General features: G+C 35.1%; 5 protein-coding genes across 11 annotated transcripts; 2 read left to right on the top strand and 3 right to left on the bottom strand.

The window, feature by feature from the left end:
* Positions 1 to 1983: 1983 nt before the first annotated feature.
* LOC110227548 lies at positions 1984 to 2986 on the top strand. The gene is made up of 2 exons (XM_021022076.1): positions 1984 to 2242; positions 2326 to 2986. The coding sequence occupies exons 1-2, from the start codon at positions 2162 to 2164 to the stop codon at positions 2764 to 2766; spliced, it is 522 nt and encodes a 173-aa protein (XP_020877735.1). The 5' UTR covers positions 1984 to 2161; the 3' UTR covers positions 2767 to 2986.
* A 288-nt stretch (positions 2987 to 3274) lies between these two features.
* LOC110227552 lies at positions 3275 to 4136 on the bottom strand. The gene is made up of 2 exons (XM_021022085.1): positions 3862 to 4136; positions 3275 to 3585 (listed from the first exon to the last, which is right to left on the bottom strand). Exons 1-2 carry the CDS (start codon positions 4054 to 4056, stop codon positions 3373 to 3375), a joined length of 408 nt encoding a protein of 135 aa, XP_020877744.1. The 5' UTR covers positions 4057 to 4136; the 3' UTR covers positions 3275 to 3372.
* A 4100-nt stretch (positions 4137 to 8236) lies between these two features.
* LOC9308701 (G-type lectin S-receptor-like serine/threonine-protein kinase At4g11900) lies at positions 8237 to 11662 on the top strand. 2 transcript variants are annotated; one of them, XM_021021987.1, is made up of 7 exons: positions 8239 to 9750; positions 9819 to 9953; positions 10032 to 10186; positions 10331 to 10541; positions 10636 to 10876; positions 11094 to 11244; positions 11344 to 11662. In XM_021021987.1, the coding sequence occupies exons 1-7, from the start codon at positions 8430 to 8432 to the stop codon at positions 11641 to 11643; spliced, it is 2514 nt and encodes an 837-aa protein (XP_020877646.1). In that variant the 5' UTR covers positions 8239 to 8429; the 3' UTR covers positions 11644 to 11662. The 2 variants fall into 2 exon arrangements, with proteins under 2 accessions (XP_020877645.1, XP_020877646.1); XM_021021986.1 differs by lacking the exon at positions 11344 to 11662 and having other exon boundaries at positions 8237 to 9750; positions 10636 to 10872; positions 11094 to 11214.
* A 126-nt stretch (positions 11663 to 11788) lies between these two features.
* Positions 11789 to 13715, bottom strand: LOC9308700 (cysteine-rich receptor-like protein kinase 45). Of its 3 annotated transcripts, XM_021022043.1 has the most exons (7): positions 13495 to 13617; positions 13318 to 13415; positions 12870 to 13080; positions 12541 to 12778; positions 12309 to 12447; positions 12017 to 12234; positions 11789 to 11921 (listed from the first exon to the last, which is right to left on the bottom strand). In XM_021022043.1, the coding sequence occupies exons 1-7, from the start codon at positions 13577 to 13579 to the stop codon at positions 11900 to 11902; spliced, it is 1011 nt and encodes a 336-aa protein (XP_020877702.1). In that variant the 5' UTR covers positions 13580 to 13617; the 3' UTR covers positions 11789 to 11899. The 3 variants fall into 3 exon arrangements, with proteins under 3 accessions (XP_020877702.1, XP_002872631.1, XP_020877701.1); XM_002872585.2 differs by having other exon boundaries at positions 11789 to 12234; positions 13507 to 13715; XM_021022042.1 differs by having other exon boundaries at positions 11789 to 12234.
* A 1231-nt stretch (positions 13716 to 14946) lies between these two features.
* Positions 14947 to 19685, bottom strand: LOC9308699 (agamous-like MADS-box protein AGL14). 4 transcript variants are annotated; one of them, XM_021020221.1, is made up of 8 exons: positions 19361 to 19685; positions 18905 to 19095; positions 16555 to 16633; positions 16138 to 16199; positions 15939 to 16038; positions 15583 to 15624; positions 15421 to 15462; positions 14947 to 15270 (listed from the first exon to the last, which is right to left on the bottom strand). In XM_021020221.1, exons 2-8 carry the CDS (start codon positions 19087 to 19089, stop codon positions 15127 to 15129), a joined length of 654 nt encoding a protein of 217 aa, XP_020875880.1. In that variant the 5' UTR covers positions 19090 to 19095; positions 19361 to 19685; the 3' UTR covers positions 14947 to 15126. The 4 variants fall into 4 exon arrangements, with proteins under 4 accessions (XP_020875880.1, XP_020875881.1, XP_020875883.1 ...); XM_021020222.1 differs by having other exon boundaries at positions 16138 to 16196; positions 19361 to 19682; XM_021020224.1 differs by having other exon boundaries at positions 15176 to 15286; positions 19361 to 19683.
* Between the last annotated feature and the right edge of the window lie 1386 nt (positions 19686 to 21071).

Raw genomic sequence — 21071 nt, 5'->3', positions numbered from 1 at the left:
ATCAAAATTGAGGGTAATTACCTCTTTACCCCAGGCAAAATAAGAAAACTACAAAAGAAACCTGGGTTTTAACCACCCAACCGAAGAGTTTTCGGATCTAACCATCCAAACCGGGTTAAATCCAATCCATCCCCAATCAACCCACCCACGAACCCTAAATCGAAATCCTTCGTTTTTTTCAAACTCCCACGAACTCACGACTCCAAACGAGAACCCACTCCGACCGTTTTCTTTGTCTCCTCTCCTTTATTTCTCCACGATTCTCGAATCCTTTTCTCATTCAATTGTTCTTCAACGGTTTGCAATTTCTGATTTTCTTCAATTCGAATCCTTTTCTCATTCAATATGCCTCCTAAGACGAAGAATATGGGAAAAGGGAAAAAGAGAAAGAGAGTATCGGAGCTTCTAAAAGATGTAGATGATGGAGGAGCAAAGCAGAGAACTGAGCAACCGCAGCCATCCTCGGAGCCAAACCCGACAGAGCAAAATATAATTGAGGGAGGAGGAGGAGTTGAAGAAGAACAAGTCCCAATGGAGTCCGACAAGGAGGAAGAAAATTCTGAGAAAAATAAGGAAGAAGAGAGTGAAGAAGAAGACAAAGAAGAAGACAAAGAAGAAGACAAAGAAGAAGAGGGCGAAGAAGAAGACAAAGAAGAAGACAAAGAAAAAGAGAAAGAAGAAGGGAATGAGGAAGGGAATGAGGAAGGAGAGGAGTCCTCCTTCGATGATGGTAGTAGATCCTTGGGCGAAGAGTCCTCCTCCGATGAGAGTAAGGAGGATGAGATTGCAGTGGAAAATGCGCCGGAAAATCAGCCGGAAAATGCTATGGTAAGTATTTGAATGGTGTGAAACTGGTAGAACAGGGTAAAACTATGTGTATATCTGGGTACTACTGGTAGAACAGGGTAAAACTATTATTTATTGGTATAACTGGTAGAACTGGGAATACTATGTGTTTGAATTCTGGGTATAACTGGTAATACTAGGGCATTACTATATGTTTGATTTCTGGGTAATACTGGTATTACTAGGGTATAACTATGTGTTTGAATTCTCGGTAAAACTGGTATTACTAGGGTACAACTATGTATATATTTTCAGGGTAATACTGGTAATACTGGTAATACTATTTGCAGAATAATGATATATGAATGAATGTATGTTCTGTTGCAGGAGATCGACAAGGAAACAGAAGCAATACCACCGCTAGGTATGTATTTCCCGCCTTCAGAATTTGTGAAGAAAATCAAGCTATCAACTCGGTGCTATATTCACGAAGTGTTGACTACATTCGATGAGTTGGAGCCTCCGATGAGCCAGTCTGAGAGGGCATTTTTTGAGAATCATCCGAGTTTTCAACACGTCTTCCACATGCCAAGAGACCCAAACCACCGACTTATGGGGATGTGGATGCTCCTTCTTCGCACGGCGCGCATTGATAGGAAGAAAGAGGTGTGGTTCATCGTCAATGGCGTTCCAATCCGATATGGTATATCGGAACATGCATTGATATCGGGCTTCAATTGCAAGAATTATGCGCTTGATTATAAAAATGTGGGAAGTATGGAGTTCAAGAGGAAGCATTTCAAGAATGTTCCTGTGAAACGTGAAGACGTGAGAAAGAAGCTCATAGAAATGGTGCCGAAGGGTGACAGATCAAAAGATAGGTTGAGGATGATGGTGCTCTATTTCCTAACCAGCATTATTGTGGCGCCTAGCAAGACCGGGGAAAAGGCACCTCAAGTGGATGAATTTTGTTTAAAGGCTGTGAATGATCTTACGTTTTGTAGGAATTTTCAGTGGGGGAGGTATTCTTTCGAGTACATGTTAGATACCATCTCACACACGATGAATCATTTCAATGGTGTGGTCACCGATAACGAGAAGTACATATGGTCGGTTCCGGGTTTTTGTCTTTTGATAGAGGTTAGTTACAAGTTATAGTAATTGGTGATTTTTTGGAATACTGGTAATAATGGGAATACTGCATATTAGAAAACTGGTAATACTGCATATTAGAAAATTGGTAATACTTGTATTACTGTTCTTCATCTAAATATATGTTTTTTTTATTCTGTAGCTTCTTGCATTCGAGGCAATCCCACTGTTGAGGGAGACATTCATTGAGGACATTGCAGGTGCAGATGAGAGATGTCCTAAGATGTGCAAGGTGAAATTCAAGAAGAACCATTTGAAAGGCATTCCTCTTGATAATATTAATCATGAATTGGGTACAACTCAGGTTAGTTGTCCTATATATTATGCTTTTTGAAACGTTTGCTATTCTATTTAATTATAATAATCCATATTTGTTTATGTTTACAGGTCATTGATTGTATCGTCTCACCTAGAATTGAAGAGCACGCACTTATGAGCGCAATCACGGAAGAAGAACACGACGTTGACATGGCTGATCCGGTGGTGGAAAGTTGGTTGAAGCGTCATAAAGAGGGCCGTCTAATCAGGTTTGAAGAGTTGTACCAACAGGATCTACAGGTAAGAGGAATCATCACAGGACCAGAGATTGCGGGTGGTGACGATATTCCCGTAGTAGATGGACAAGAACTCCTGAGTTTGGCTGCTGTGGTTGGGATGATTCAAGACATGCAAGTTGAAATGACAGATCAGCTGAATGAAATCTTAGTAATGATTTCATCGTTGGATGATACATTTATCTCGTTGGATGAAAGAGTTAAATCGTTGGAAACATTCAGGGAGGCGCAGAAAGCAGAGAAGAGAAAGGTACGATTTGTAATACTGGTATAACTGAGTAATACTGGTATAACTGAGTAATACTGGAATTACTGTGATATAACTTTGTTCAATGGCAGGATCAAGAAGAGAAGAATCAAGAGAAGGATGGTGACCCGAAAGAGATAACCCAAGAGAAGGATGGTGACCCAAAAGATATTACCCAAGAGAAGGATGGTGACCCACAAGTCACAAAGATGACGACTCGGAGCAAGAGACAGCTTGGTTGACTGATTTATCTCTTTGATGTTTGGATTTGAACTTGGATTTGTTATGTTAATTGTTTTGGATTTGTTATGTTAGGATTTGAATTTGGATTTGTCTTGTTAGGATTTGAATTTGGATTTGTTAAGTTAGTTTTATAAATTTAATTAAGGAATACGGGTAAAACAGGTATTACTAATTAAGACATACGGGTAAAACTAGTAATACTGATAATGGTAATACTGGTAATACTAGTAAAACTGGTATTACTAATTAAGGAATACGTGTAAAACTAGTAATACTGATAATGGTAATAAGCTTACAAAGCATAGGAAAGTCTCACAAATCATAGAAAAGTCTTACAAAGCATAGACAAGTCTTACAAAGCAAAAAATAAGCTTACACATTAGTGAGCGACTAACTCCGAATGCATTTCTCCGCTAGATGAGCGACTAACTCCTTCAGTTTTTGGATCTCCTTACCATTACCTTTCAACTCCGAACGCATTTCTTCTTGATAGTACTCCAAGCTCTGAATCTTTTTGTGATGGGTATCAACCTCCTCCCTTAAGTTAGTCACCTCTTCTTCCATAGCTTTATCCCAAAGTTTCCGAATGTGTAAACCATCATTCTACAATACAAGAATTCTATATCGAGATCAATTATTCAACATACATCTGGGTAATACTAGTGTAACTAGTAATACTACATACATCTGGGTAATACTAGTGTAACTAGTAATACTACATACATCTGAGTAATACTAGTGTAACTAGTAATACTACATGTTTACGGGTAATACTAGTTTAACCAGTCATACTACATACATCTGGGTTCTCAGAGATCTACCAGTTCTACCAGTTCTACCAGTTTTACTTTCGCGTCAATAATGATACTATCTATTTACCTTATACACGTTGCATTGATAGTATCTTTTCCCTTTGTCACCATCGTTCTCAGAGATCTTGTCGAGGATGCGTCCACCACAAGGACATCTATTCGGAATTCCTTCCATCATTCCGACTTCTTCTAATTGATCATAAATCTTCTTAGCGTTCTTCATCTCATCATACCACGGATCTCTCTCACACAATCGATCCATAATTGAAAAAGAGAGAAAGATTGAAGAGAAGGAAAATGTTGGATCTCGTTTTCTTGAGCTTGGAGAGAGAGAGAGTGAATTTCGAGATAGAGAGAGAGGAGAAGTCTGACGTGAATTAGAAGTGGAGAAAAAAAGAATTTTAGTTATTTGTTTTTGTTGATTTTGAGGGGAAAAATTGGAGGGAAAAAAAATTTGGGGGGAGAAATTGGAATTATATGCCCACGTGTGCGCCGTTTTTTTAACATGTGCGCCGTTTTTTTAAACTTAGTTGTACCCTAGTTTTCAATTGTACAAATCTTCCACATAGTTATACTTTTGGTGTTTTCAAATTTAACCAGTATTACACATCCTTAAAAATGATTTATCTAGTTGTACACTTGAGGGAACTCTATTATTATTGAATTATAAAGGTTTAATGTAATCAAATGTTAACAATATTTAAAATTGTAAAATATCAATCCTAAATTGGAGTTTATATCAAAAATGAGCTTAAAAGTATAAGAAATATGTTGGATGTTGTCTCATAAAACAATCTTACATGAAAATATTTTTTTTTCCCTATCTTACTTCGTTTTAAATCATTTGTAAGAGTTCACTATCACTTAATAGTCTATGTAATAGTTGGTGTTGAAAAAATTAGAAATATCAAATTTCATAATTTTCTTCAGTAGTTATACTAGTTATACCAGTATTAAGTAATTTCTTCAATAGTTATACTAGTTATACCAGTGTTACCTAATTTCTTCATTAGTAATACATGTTATATTAGTATTACCCTTACGCCAGTGAATTAAAACATAGTATTACAGGAGGCAAATCTAGTGTTACATAGTTGTACAACGCAAATATGGTTTACAAATCATAAAGTTCAGATAAAATCAAATACTATGGTTGCCAAATAACAACCATTGCAGCGATTACCTCGGCCTCCTTTTATTTTGAGTCCTTTGGCGTTTTGGACGCCTTTCTCCGGTGGATGGAAGCCTCAACACTTTTGTTCTACCCTTCTTCTTTTTCCGAGGCAGAGGTAATACCTTCAACGCTTTGATCTCATCTGGGATATCCCACTGTGACTTATCCGGGACTAAATAAATAGTCCTATAATACGCCAATGCCCACATCTCCGCCCAATAATACTTTAAAACCAATTCATGTATTTCCATACTTCGAGTTCTTGTTGTATCGCTCTCGAAGGTAATGAAACCGGCTAGTGCATGCACACAAGGATACTTTTGGATATCGAACACCTTGCAACTGCAAGTTTTCAAGAGCAAGTTGACAAAATATTCTTTCCCTTCACTACCCCTGACATTGTATTCAAGCTGGAATGTGTTTAGCTCCGTCACTTTTAGTTTCTCAGCTTCAACTCATAAATCATGCAAGTAGTTCTCCACTAAAGGCACCAACTTATTCTCATTTGATCCTGACGCGGCTTCTTTCCGATGTTCATTAAACCAAACAGAAATCTTGGACATGATCGCATCAAGCATGGGTATTAAAGAATACTTCCTTGCATTGAGGAAAACAGAATTCAAAGATTCCACACAGTTGCTTGTGTCCAAATTGTATCGTTGTCCTCTAAAACAACACCTAGCCCATTTTTCTTTCACGGTTGTATCCTCCAAATAATTGGCCGCATAAGGATATCTTAGCTTAAAAATTATGTACTCCCTCTCGAATTCAGACATGGTGTAAACCCGACTTAACTCCATGAATCTCCATGCGACTACGTCTCTGTTGACGTTAGTGGCATGACCTTTCACATTTTGGGATAAATGCCAAATACAATACCCGTGATGAGCCGCGGAATACACATTACGTATGCCTTTGATGAGGCTTCAATTTCTGTCACTCATAAATACCAATTCTGGAGTATCGAGTACAACTGTTAGCAGCTTCTCGAAGAACCATCCCCAACTAGCATCATTCTCACTGTCGAGTACGCCAACCGCTATGATATAATGATGACGATTTGGGTCTTGAGCTGAGGCAAATACTAGAACACCACTATATCCGTTCTTCAAATGTGTTGCATCCACAATTATCACTTTCCTCATCACTTGAAAGCCTTCAATGCTAGCTCCCAAAGCTATGAATAGGTACTGGAATTTATCTTTCTCATCCAATTTCAGATATGTTATTGTACCTTCATTTACCTTCTTCAGCATGTACAAATAACAATTGATATCCTTGTAGTTATCTTCCGCGCTACCTTTTAAATCACAAATGGCTTGCCTTTTCCCTCTAATTACGGTGGAGTACGATATCTTCACACCTAATTTCGTCTGAACAAGCTCCATGATAACCTTAGGAACTGGAGTTTCCATTTGTCCTGGAAAAGTATCATGAAGAAGAGCTGCTACTAATTCCGGAGTACCTTTCCTCTTCCTCATCCTTGTACTACTCTTACTTATCCGGGTACAAGTATGCATCTTGTTGTACTTTCTAATCGAGTAAATACTTGTATTCCGAATATTTGAAGCTCGTATACGCCAAGCACAGCTTTCTTTAGAACACCTTAGGACATACCGCTCCTTATCAGACTTTTTAATAACATAACCAAAACTGTTAGCAAATGTACCTTTGTCCACCACTTCCTGCAATGCCGCCTTGCTTGGAAATTCTTGTCGTAAAATCAGTCTAATACCGTCTTCCCATTCTTTTTTAAACTGACCAGCTTCTACAACAGGCGGTGGCTCAACGTATTCATCACCCCTATCATCACATCTATCCATAGATTCATCACGTGATCCAATCTCAGGATCTTGAGTATCATCAACCTCCATTATTGCCTCATTTGGTACTGTTCCTTGTTCCTCCTCGCATTCACACAAAACGATGGCAGCACTATCTCTCATTTCATCCTCATTTGAATCCAATTCCGCATAGTTCTTACCAACAGAACTTTTATTGAGGAGCTCCACTCTCAACAGTTGCTCGGCAAATTCTGGTGGAGTGATGACGTCCACATTCAAAACATATCTACAGTTATTTTCACCTGAAGATATATAGACACCTACATCCTCATCATCACTAATGTAAATCTCTTCAGTTGGTCCCATCAGCACAGCATTGTACCTCATTTGCAATTTAACCTTACTTTCATCTAATCCAAGCTTCGTGCATATCCTACCTTCTAACATGGAGAGAGTTATTTTCCCCCCTAATGTATTCATCATCAAGCTATACATGCGACCTTTGCATTTAAAATATATGATCACGTTCTCCATCATTGTATCCTGCAAAAACAATACAAAAACTCTGTCAGTTATACTAGTTGTACTACAATTCTGGGTAATACTAGTACAACTAGTCATACTACATGTATATGGGTACTACTAGTGTAACTGGTAATACTACATGTAAATGGGTAATACTAGTGTAACTGGTAATACTACATACACCTGGGTAATACTAGTATAACTAGTAATACTACGTATATATTTTTCAATAGATTCAGGTACATTTCTACCCAGTTCTACCAGTTGTACTTTCGCGACAAGAACTCAAATCGAATGGTTTCGGGTTCAAACCTACAATTCACTATGATTCAGTTTTTGTTATCCATTTCTTACCCATTTATAGACCTATTCGACCCAGAAACTATGCATAAACTTCCAATGTGCATACCCAAACACAATTTGCTTAATTTCAAATCTAATTGGATTCAATCTCCTATATTTCTAAATCCAAAACTTCAATTTGAAGCTCTATGCAGCTCAAACAACATACCTTTTCTCTCTATCTCGACGCAGCTCGCCGGAGGAGAGGATACGGCTGCAATGGCGACTGAAATCGATTTTTCCGGCGAGGAGAGCTGGAGCTCGAGAGCGAGAAATGTTTTTATTTTTTTTTTTCTGTTTTCGATTTTTTTTGTTTTCATTTCAGAAAATAATTAATTAAAATAAAAAAGAAAGAGTAAAGGTAAAATTGTCAGATCACATTTCATTAATTGAGAAGGGGATATGTAGATAAAAAAAGAGAGACATAAGAGGTTTATGGTTTATGGTTTAAAGTTAAGAGGTTTTTGTTTTCTCGTAATCGACTGAGAAACGGTTCAAACTTTGTATAATAAAATAGGTGTAATATTATTATTTAAATGTGTTATGTTGTTAACTTTCCAACGATAAGAGTTGACTTGTCGTCGGTCATAATGTAAGAGTTGACTCGTTGGCCGAGACGAATTTTAGAAGGAAAGAAGGCTACCAAGTTGGCGTTGTGGAAAAGAAGAGGGTTGTCGAGGAGGAAGAAGAAGAGGCTTCATAATAAAGTTTCTTGTGGTGTTGCTGTTATTTCCGGCGTCTTCAAAATCATCCGATTAATAGCTTTTTTTGTCAGTCAACGATCGCAGACGAAGCGTCTATGCGCGGAACATGGCTTATATAATTGCTACACAAACACAAATCTTCAAAACGATCTTGTTATCACACGCGAACATGGAGACTTGCAAGAATAACGTGTTATACTTGGGTGTCTTGACGATGTTCTTGTTTTTTCAAGCTTCTTCTGCAACTGACACCATTTCTACCGATCAACCTCTTTCAGGACTTAAGACCATTGTTTCCAGTGGTGATATTTTCGAACTCGGTCTCTTCAACCCAACACCAGGTATGATTGGATTCTACATAGGCATGTGGTACAAGCAAGTCTCTCCACGAACTATTGTTTGGGTCGCAAATCGAGAATCTCCTCTCCAGAGGGCTACCTTCTTTTTTAAAATATTAGATGGAAACTTAATCCTTCATGATAATATGACTAGTAGAACATTTTGGTCGACCGGTGTTAATTCTAGTAGGAGCACAGATGTTCAAGCTGTTCTGCTTGATAATGGTAATCTCGTATTGAGAGATGGGCCAAATTCTTCTGCAGCTGTGTTGTGGCAGAGTTTTGATCATCCCTCGGATACTTGGCTTCCAGGAGCTAAAATCAGGTTTAACAACATCAAACTGGGAAGCCAACGTCTCACGTCTTGGAAAGGCTTGACAGATCCATCACCGGGTCGATACTCTCTCGAGGTTGACCCTAATACAACACACTCCCTCATAACGGTTTGGAATGGATCTAAGTCATATTGGTCCAGCGGGCCATGGGATGATCAATTTAGAGTCTCCATTTTGGCTATTTCCTTGAGTTTCAAATTGAACCTGGATGAGTCTTACATCACCTATTCAGCAGAAAACTATAGCACATATCGTTTGGTCATGGATGTTTCCGGGCGGTTCATGCTGCACGTTTTCTTAGTTGACATCCAGTTGTGGGGTGCGATATGGTCTCAACCAAGAGATACATGTGCGGTTTATAATTCTTGTGGATCGTTTGGGATTTGCGATGAACAAGCGGATACACCCTGTAGATGTGTTCCTGGTTTCAAACAAGCATTTGGCGAGGACTCGAATGATTACTCTGGTGGTTGTAAAAGGGAAATAAATCTTCAATGTGACAAGGGAAATGACGAGTTTTTTCCTATTGAAAACATGAAATTAGCCACTGATCCAACAACAACATTGGTCTTGACGGCAAGTCTTGTTACGAGCTGTGCCTCAGCTTGCCTAGCTAATTGTTCTTGCCAGGCCTACGCATATGATGGAAACAAGTGTTTGATGTGGACAAGAGATGCTTTCAATCTGCAACAACTTGATGCAAATAACACAGAGGGACACATTTTTTTCCTTAGACTTGCCGCTTCAAACAAGGGTAAGCATTTTCCATTAAAAAATGAGACAAATTCGTAGAGATAATTTTAAGCTTCATATTCTACTCAGGAGAAACAGAGAGTTCTAAAGTCAGAAGAATTGTGTTACCCGCTGTACTCTCATCACTAATAGCAGCCGCTGCGTTTTTCGTTGGTTTGTATTGTTATATTTCTCAAAGAGGAAGAAGAAAAAGAACAAAAAGAGGTGAGGTGGTTTTGGCATTTTGCATAAACTTTTGACTATAATTTGTTCACTAGTTTCTGAAACAAGAGTTATACGCAGACAAAAAACAGAGCAGAGAGCTATTAGAAGGTGGCCTAATTGATGATGATGGAGAAAATATGTGTTACCTAAATCTGCATGACATTATGGCTGCAACAAATTCTTTCTCTGAGGAAAATAAGCTAGGCGAAGGCGGTTTTGGTCCAGTCTACAAGGTAATAATTAAACAATACGATTAATACTGAGCGTTTAAGGTGGTTTGGCTAAAGTTACTAAAGTGTTCACAGAGCTAGTTTAATTATCTACTTGGTTATAATCTTACGATAAAATATTTTGATAGAAGTGATTTTTCTTGGCAGGGAATGCTACTGAATGGGATGGATGTGGCCATCAAAAGGCTTTCAAAAAAATCAAGTCAAGGTCTGACAGAGTTCAAGAATGAAGTCGTTCTGATCATAAAGCTTCAACACAAGAACTTGGTGAGACTTTTAGGATATTGTGTTGAGGGCGACGAGAAACTTCTAATTTACGAGTACATGTCGAATAAGAGCCTTGATGTTTTACTCTTTGGTGAGTGGTGAATATATTTATTCAAAACTACTAAATTTTGAATTTGAAACCATAAATATTGGTTTGAATTCTTTTGATATGCACATATATACAGATTCTTTAAAGTCTAGGGAATTGGATTGGGAGACGCGTATGAAAATAGTAACTGGGACGACAAGAGGACTTCAATATCTGCATGAGTACTCACGTCTCAGGATCATTCACCGAGATCTTAAGGCAAGCAATATTCTTCTCGACGATGAGATGAATCCTAAGATCTCGGATTTTGGAACCGCCAGGATCTTTGGTTGCAAGCAAATCGATGATAGCACCCAAAGAATCGTCGGAACTTGTAAGTGTTTATCTCCTATGTGTTCATTTGTTTCTCACGCTAGAATTTTGGGTTTATGATCATGTTTATGAGTATTTTCATTAACACACATTTTTTCACAAACATTATTTACAAATAGTATAACACATACGTAAAATGAAGATGGTGTCTTTTTCATTCCGTTTGTCTTTACAATTTATGAGTGATGGTTGAAAAAAGCTAAAACATTGGGTTAATTTCAGCGGCTATATGTCACCGGAATATGCATTAGGCGGGTTGATTTCAGAGAAATCGGATATATATAGCTTTGGAGTGTTGTTATTGGAGATCATATCAGGCAAAAAGGCGACAAGGTTTGTTCACAACGACCAAAAACACAGCCTTATTGCTTATGTAAGTGATTCTATAGTTCAATATCATTTATCTACCATACATAAAAAGTAACTTACCTTAGATCAATCCCAAAATATATATGTTCTTGATCATCTTCAGGCATGGGAGTCTTGGTGCGAAACACAAGGTGTAAGCATCATAGATGAAGCACTGCGTGGCTCCTATCCCGTAAAAGAAGTGATTCGGTGTGTTCACATCGCACTTCTTTGTGTTCAAGATCATCCTAAAGATAGACCCACGATTTCGCAAATCGTCTATATGTTGAGCAACGATAACACTCTTCCGATTCCGAAACAACCAACTTTCTCTAACGTGTTGAACGGGGATCAACAGTTAGTGTCGTCTGACTACGTGTTCTCCATAAATGAAGCAACGCAAACAGAACTGGAAGCACGATGAACAATAACAATACTTGGTTGGTAAAAATGTTGCTATCCCCTGTATTAGGTGTATTTACTTATACTGCTTATGTGATGCTCAGAGTGTCCTTTAAAAAAAATGATATTATTCTGTAAGATTTGAGATCTGTCAATAGAAAACAGAGTAACAAAATAATTATTGAATTGTCCTATATGGTCTTACTGGATTTGGGCACAAACAGAAGAAAACAACAGCAAATTACGAACAATTATTATCATCATAAACACTCATCAGTCTAATAAAACAGAGCACTCAATCTCCTTAACGTGAAGATATGGGTGACGTAACAGAGCTATGTCCGGGAGATAGAGACAGTGACCAGGGCCAATTGGTTTCTTCCTTTCCAAGAAATCGATTACCACTGGTTGGTTCCGGCAAAGGAGTAGAGATACAACTAAACCAGTGAAGAACTCTATCAATACTCGGCCTTGTCTCTGCATTTTCATCGATACATAACAAAGCAATGTGAATGTATCTCAAGATTTCGCTTATCGAATCTTCTCTTTCTTCTTCCCTCATCACTTCATGGATCACATCTATGGCTTCTCCTCTGTTCCAGCATCTCATAACCTAAACGAAGACAAGAACTACGATTAAGGAAACACTTAACCATCATAGACACTTTTACTTTAATGTAAACTCACATATTCGATTAGAGAGTCTCCGTCAACACTCCAAGCCTTCCTTCTGGTAATGATCGTCAAGATTGTAACTCCAAAGGCATAAACATCAGATTTGACAGAAACACGCCCGCTTCGCAAGTACTCTGGATCTATATACCCTCTGTAGATTATCTCAAAATGTTTTATGCATAAGTCTCTAAACATGTTCAAAACGTTTTTCCTTAAGTGTGTTAAATCAATAAACTTCACTTACATGGTACCGACAATTACAGTCGACTCAGCTTCGTTTTCACATTGTTGCATCATCCTCGCCAATTCAAACCCCATGATTTTCGGTTTCAAATCTGAATCCAATAGAATGTTTCGAGGTTTAATGTCGCGGTGAACGAGACATAACCCGGATTCTTCATGAAGGTAACGTAACCCTCGAGCTATGCCATCAACAATGTTTCGACACATCTCCCAACTTAGCTGAGAAGCTCTATGTGGATCTGTAACATATTATCACAACGACTAAATTATGAGAACTTGAAACTAGACGAGACTGGATTTAGAAGGATACTATGTTTTTGATTGTCTAACCGAGTAGAAAGCAATCGAGGCTTGAGTTTGGCATGAACTCATAAACAAGACAATGTTGGTCTCGTTTAGTGCAGAAACCAAGAAGGTTGATCAGATTCTTGTGCTTAAGCTTTGACAAAATATTAAGTTCATTATGAAACTGTGTCTCAGTTCTAATTGAACTTTTAGACAAAATCTTGACTGCTATTTCTTGTCCATTTTGTAGCCTACCCTGAAAAATAAGTCAAAAGGATGTTTTAATTACAATTTCACACCAAACACTAAAAATATATGAAAACGGATCCAAAGTCGAGTGTTAGAGCTTGATTGGTTCTCCCGCTACCACCCATTTGCGGTTGCTAGCGTTTAAAACCAATCATAGAAATCGATGTAAACCCTATTGGACTCAAAATTATAAGAACCATTAAAACAACATGTCTAGGAATTCCTAAAAGATTAAAGAGAAAACCTTGTAAACAGAACCAAATCCGCCATGACCAACCAGTTCTGAGAACTCATTTGTTGCAGCTTTAACAGTGTCGAAGTCGAACTCGAAAACTGCAGAATCTAGTAGAGACAAGTGAAATTAAACATAAATTAGTGGGTTTTGTATCAGATGTGAGGAAGAGATTTGAGAAGAAGAAACGTGAATACGTACTGCTTACAAACTCAGTAGACTTCTTCTTCTTTCTTCGTCGGAAAAGGGTTTTGAGAAGCGAAGTAAGGGCCATAGCAAAGACGAAGACGAAGACAGTGTCTCTGAATTACCTTCAAACAAGTATTTAATCCAAGAAAAAAGAAGAACTTATTAGACAAGTTATTTCTTCAAATGTTGACTTAGTCGTTATCGTTAAGAGTCCAGTATGTTGACCTTGACTTTTATTATTCATTTTCGATATTTTGGGTTCTTTAATTCTTTCTTCATTTGTTTTTTTAGTTAAATTGTTGATATTATATAGTGATTTATTTTCTTTAAAATCACCGTAATTGGTATTATAAAATCAAAATATATTTTATAGAAACATTAATTTCAGAAATATAGTACCTGGAAAATAGTTTGAAGTACTTTTTGCTTTGTTTTATTTGTATGTAGGTTCGACAAATAACTATTACATAAAACATAGAAGACAGTCATTCTGTTTTTATAAAAAATGATATAAAAACATAAATTATAACCATGGAATTTTACTTCAAAATGATGGTCTTTGGAAGGAAATGAATTGTCAGCTACTTGGAAATAACGAACCAAACAAGGTCACGTACATAACACGTTAACAAAGAACGACCACAAGAAAACCAACTAGCTAGCTATCCCTTTTTCCATGAATTCCCATAAAGCGACGATTTTTGGGTCTAGACCAAGTGAAAGGACTTTAAAGAGGCGGGTGCAATGCAACTTTTCCACGAAATCCCAAGTCTTTCACTTGGTCATACCTCCACGCGGATTCGAAAATCTTTCCAATTGATCCATTATTCCTCATAAATCATTTCCAACATCCAAAAAAATGTCATCATCTAATCTGATACTCTCTTCGTCCTACAAAGATAAATTTTTTAAAAATTTCACATTCTTTAAAAAATAATGTATAATGACAATTTTAACCTTTTAACCTTTTAACATATTTTAAAGAGTATATTATTTATCGTTGTTTAGTAAGGGTAAAATAGGTAAACTGTTTTACATTTGACATTGGAAACACAAAACTTATAATTTTTTGAGACAAAACTTTTTTCTAAAAAATTCATCTTTGTGGGACGGAGGGAGTACAATATTATCCTGACCATATACCATTGTTTCAGGACTTCGCTCCCAACTCCCTTACATACATCATCTTCATGGCTAGCATGAAACATGAAGATCTTATCCGTGAAAGTCATGATAGCTAGGGAACCGATCCTAGCTAGGCACCCGGATTATTTTCACTCTCCACCGGTCGAGCCACTCTTCACGAGCCTATCTTATTTTTTCCGGCAAAATATCACCCATATTGAATCATCTGTCTGATCCAAAAACTTGTCCCCAACATATAATATATAGATTAAATTAGTTAGACATGATTTTCTAAATATTTATTAAAAATGAAATGAAACATTTATGTTAAATTAAACAAGAAATTATTTTAGGATTTCAAAGTTGTTAGAGGATACAAAAGAAGAAAAAAAACCAAAGCTAAATACAATAAGCAACATCAATTTTTCTTCCAGGGAAAAAGACTTTCCCTACATAATATCTTAAGTTGATAATATCTTTGATAAATATATAAACATGTACTATGTGTTAGTTTGGAGGAGAAAACTTTTTGGAGTGTCGAGTCTCAGGAGGTCCAATGAACAAATCAGTCACCACTTCCATATCATCATTGTTATCTATGTCCAGTTCTGAGGATGTTCTTGCTATTATTCCTCTTCCTTGCATCTCATACTTCATTCACACATTCCTCAAATAGTCAAATTAAAACACTCGTTTTGAAAAGAAAAAAATTAAAACAGATAAATTAATAATAATAGAATTATAATACAAATCAGTACGATAGTAGTTCTAAAGAAGCCGTATGTTAATATTAATATGTACCTTCTCCATCAGCATTTTATTTTGTGCAATGAGGTTTCTCTCCTAAAGTATTGACAAGAAACAAAAAAAATATGGTTAACCGTTTAATTAAGGAAATATGTTTAGTACCTAACCAATACATTTAGATAGACTTCTAGATGTATGAAAAGCTACATGTGGTACCTTTTCTTTTAACTTCTCAATTTCTTCGCGTAATAATTGATACTGAAATTAAGAAATAAAATAGCTAAATAAGTTTTGGTAAAAACAAGTAAATAAGAACTCTCATAAAAGATATCTTCAAAAAAACAAAAGACTCATAAAAGATAACATATAAGGTCCTTTTCTCATCACATATGCATGCTGCATGCATGCCTTCAAGTATGTGTGTGTTTATTGTTTACATAATCAGCTCATTTGTGATAATAGAATTTTCTTTTTATAAACAGAAATCGAACCAAACCACCACGTCATAGTCGTAAATCTCGATGAAACAATAAATATATGATGATCACATCATATATGTAAATGTAAGTTACCTTTTTGGCTCTTATTTTCATTAAGCTTCTGTCCAACTGGTTCTCCAATTGTTGTAACTCTTCTATAGAAGATGCGTCAAGTCCTTCTCCCAGCATTTTTCTGCAAATGTGTATTTTAAGAAAATAAAAAATATTGGTAAATAGACACCTACAATTTCTATTTATAACAAAATATTCGTAAATATTTTGAATTCAAAACCGTGTCGAAATCTCCAAATGTTCGATCTTTCTCGCCAAGGCATAGGTTTCATCCTTCGACTGCTGTCAACAAATTTTGATCATGTAAAAGAAAAACAAAAACAAAACTGTGATAATCTATAGAAATACAATATTTAACTAAAATTGTAAGTACAAATTTTTTCTCACCCATGTTCGATAAATAAAGCATAAATTTTTACATGTATATTCATTTTTTAAAAGTGGTACAAGAATGGATTAATAAATACACGATGAATCCTAACAGATTATGACGACCATCGATCGATATAGAAATTCTTTTTAATTACTAGATCATTTCATGAGAAGAATATTTTATGCATATGGATTTAAAAGATTTTTTTTCCAAATGCAAAAATGATAATGATTATACACAAACAATTTAAGAAAGTTTGTTTACCTGTGAGTTATCATCTCTCTTATGGTTAGACCCGAGATCTTGTATCCGCTTTTGATATCGTTCTACTGTTTTTGGTATACTGAAATTTTCAAAATTATTAGGAAGCAAAAGTCCATGCTAGATCCCTCAAGCATTAATGATAGTGATATTTTAGATGGTCGAAGCGGTCATCTAGGCGTCACCTAAGCGCCTAGCGCTTAGTCGGAGCCCAGGTGACCACCTAAACCGCCTTTTAGAACACTAATAGAGTAAAGACCTCAATAACTAAAAGATTACTACCCTCTCTATTTCTTAATACATGATGTTTAAGATTTTTAAATACAAATTAAGAAATTTAATTTTTGTTCAATTCTATACTAAAACATCATTTATTATCTATTTCAATAAGATTCAGCCAATAATATAACAATATGCAGAATATAAATCGTCAAAACTAATAAAAAATTAATTAATTCGCATTAAATGTTAAAAACATCATCTAATTTAGAATAAGCTTTTCTTTCTAAAACATCAAATGTAAAAAAATTGGAGGGAATATAAAATGTTGATGTACTGAATCAAAGCGTCTAGTCAAATGGATATGGCTTAGTTAAGTAATTCACACCTAGTTAATTGTGATTAATTAACCCCTGTCTTGCTTAAGTACTAAAATACCATTGTTTTTGGTCTAATAAAGTACGTACATATATTTAAATAATCACATAACACGCATACATAATAATTTCTAACTACACAAAAATATAACAAATAGAGAAAGCATAAAAAGAATCAACATATTCTGATCTAGACACATGCTAATGACTCCTTCACTGTCATCACTGAGATAAAGAGGCCTTTGTACTATGTGGGTGTATACTGTTGCTGTTGCAAATGCTTCTTTGTTACCTCAATAAACATACATAAATCTTACATGAACATATATAGATACATAAATCTACATATACACACATTCAAAATAGTATATTATAAAAAAAAGAATACATAAAACTATGGATGGCATTAGTGGAATGGCAGAATGAATTAGTATACTGACGGTTTAAAAAAAAAAACCGTTAGTGTTTTTCTGTTTTGGTTTTAAAATTTCTCTTTGCCCAAGAGTTAAAAAAAAAACATATTTTTAAACACACAAATAAATTAAAGAAACGTTGATCGGATATTTACCGGAACATGTAAGAAAAAAAAAATATTCAGAAGGCATGCACATAATTTTTCTTTGATTACCATTTTATACTTGTATTACATAGCTAGTGTGATCGAGCATAAAAATATATGTCATAATCATACCTAGCTGTTTATGTATGTACATAAATGAGTTTAGAAAAATGTTTCGAATGTATATACAATGATATACATGCAAATATAATGCAATACTTAGCTTCCCATGACATCAAAATACTCAAATCTCATCAGTACTAGTGTGAAATCTGTTAGTTCAAATCACAAAATATAACCAAATTCATGCATATATATCTGAATATGAGCGGTCTAATCTCATATTCTTATAATAGTGGAAAGTTTTCACAGATATTCTCAACAATATAAAAATAAAAATAATAAAAAAATATGAGAGAAATAAGTTAGATCATGTGCAATGCAAATCTCTTAACAATCTCTTGAGAGACTACTATCACACATGTCATAATGTAATTGGTTTTGATTTTTTTTCATAATCTAAAATGTAAATAAAAGATAAATTAAATTATATGTATCCAAATAATTTAGATGAGCTCTATCCATTGCACATGCTCTTTGAAAAAAAAAAAAAATTTGCGAGTACATCAATACAATAGTAAGTGTTTGGGTGTAAGTTCTTTGTACATAATACAAATACACACATAAGCAGAAATATAATATAGAAAAACCCACCTCTAAGAAGGAACCTTTTTTTTTTTCTAAATCTGGTCAAACATGAACCAAGTAAAAATGGAATATCTATCTCATATGAGACTTTATTGCCTAATTTGAGTAAGAAGACTGTGCTCAAACTTATTGCTACATATATAGAATTTTCTGTTAGTTGTCCTGACTCCAAACTATCTCATCATCTATCCACACACATCTTCGTTCTTTTATTTTGCAACTTCAAGGAAAAACATTTACCCATGTCCATGTGCGAACCACGTTTTAATCTCGAATCCTTACTTTCTATTTCTGATCTATCTGATTTTTCTTTCTTTCTAAAATTAAGGATCTTCGTTTAAAATTAAAATTAAAACAACCAATGCCAAGCGAGTCTAGACTAAAAAATGTAATGGATTTCAGTAAAAAAATTTATGGACAAAACCGATTATGATGCAATGGATCAATATACAGAAATGTGTAAATACATAAAACTTAAGTAGATGATAACCTGGATGAGCTAGAGAATTCATAGAGTTTGCCTCTAGGAGAGAAGATGATTAGGGCAACTTCAGCATCACAAAGGACTGATAATTCAAAAGCTTTCTTCAAAAGTCCATTTCTTCTCTTGGAGAAAGTCACTTGCCTGCTCGTCGCGTTTTCTATCCTCTTCATCTCTGTCTTTCCCCTCACCATTATCTCCTAATTCAATTTATAACCCTAAGTTATAATCAACACTTAATTTTGATAAAAAAAAATTCCATGAGAATTAAATGAAAAATAGTTGATTTCAGTAAAATAAAGTATCCATGAAAGGAAATTAGGTGGAAGCCATTATTGAATTTTATCCAGAGAGATTTCTTATGGCAAGAACAGCAAACATGAAGAACAAGAACAATATCGACCTTCTACTATAAATAGAGAAGAGATCAATCAGAAATTTAGGCATAGAGGAGAAAAAGATTACCCCCTTTGTTTTGCTGTATGCTTTTGATTGATTTGTGCCTCTAAGAGAAAGAACAGGATAGAGTTGGGAGAGAGAGAGTCTTTGGGAAGAGTCGGCAAGAGAGAAATGAAGAATTCTTGGAAACCCTAAATTTATGAAATCAGGAGCCAATAACAAAAAAGATGTAAGAAAAAAAAAAATTATATAATTCTTCTATCCATGAACTGATGATATATAATTTGGGGGTTTACGAATTTTCTCTTTTGCCATTTTTTTCCTCTATACCAATAAAAGTCTATAACCCTAGACCAAAGTTATTAATTAAAGTACATGCGTATAGTTAATTATAGAAACAGCATTACAAGATATCCATTCTTCTTTTGGTAAATTTTTTATATTATAAGAGGAAAAATTATTGGTGGAGAATATATTCCTATGTCATGGTTATTTTAATTGAAATTTTGTTTTCCGTGGTGTTGCATATATCTAATCTACACTATATAAAAAAGTAATAGACATTACAATCAACCTTTTTTTAACAACAAATGTAGATATATAACGAAGTTTTTAATTCGAGTGATTATTTAAACTTGAAAGTAGTGTAATACAACCATTTACGTCATCACGTACCTCATCACCGTAAATTACAAGACAACGTGGATTTTAAAGCTTAACCGTTGAGATCATGACACGTATGCATTATTACCGACAACCTATAGATCCGGTGTCCGTCAAAGTTAGTTAAGCAAATGCACTTAAAGACAGGCAGCAACCTTGTCGGTTGCCAGCTCCTCTCGGACAAGAATCTCACACGCTCTGTTTGATCTCCGTTACCAAAAAAACATTTCAGGAATTTTTTTTCTTTCTTTTTTTTTGTAACATATTCCACGAAATTATTGACTATAAATTAAAGGGTTTAACATTTTTGAAATAACATCAACGGTAGAAGACCATAGACATCGAATTTGAAGGTAACTAGCTAATTCTTTATTTGGTGAATAAGATTTGTTTTTGCTAAAAATGTTAATACTATATAATTATTTATTACCATTAAGATAATTTTAATATTCATTTCTATTACACTTTGCTTCTATAATTCTATGTATGTTAGTTAAGATATGTAACCATATCTGAGTCTAACTATGTTCCAGTCAAGTTTCGTCTCAATCTATAGGAGGACCATTGGTAAAACTAAAAAAAAATTCTAAATTTTGGACTAAATACATACTTATGCTTATATATAGAGTTGTAAACTACTTAGTTAATTGTTTTGCGGTACAAAATGCAAATCCATTCTCCCGGCTTGGCTCATTTGAAGCAACCAAGTAGTTTAAGTTATTTTTTTTGGTATCAATGTCATATCATTTTTAAATTTTTGACAAAATTATACAAGTAATTTAGTTGTTGTAAGAAAAAAATGCAATTTCATAGTTTAATATTATCATTAATTCGTGTACAGAATTATGTATACTAGGCTGACATTGCACTATTTATTTGTGGTCATTATACCGTTTTCACAATATTCGTGTGCTGATTGTGAAACATAAACAAATTCTCGATAGAGATGTCGCAAAACCACCGAGCTAACTCGGTTGCAAAAAAAAAAGAGAAGCCATTTTCTCGGATGTGATAACATACAAATTAGTAACAAACTGTCAGCAAACATGGTTTTGTAAAACACAATTCTATCATTTTACACAAACAAAAAGTACATATGTACAGAATTCCTAAT

Source organism: Arabidopsis lyrata, assembly GCF_000004255.2.
Source record: "Arabidopsis lyrata subsp. lyrata unplaced genomic scaffold ARALYscaffold_6, whole genome shotgun sequence".
NCBI lineage: Eukaryota > Viridiplantae > Streptophyta > Magnoliopsida > Brassicales > Brassicaceae > Arabidopsis > Arabidopsis lyrata.
This window is presented reverse-complemented; position numbering and strand designations above follow the sequence as displayed.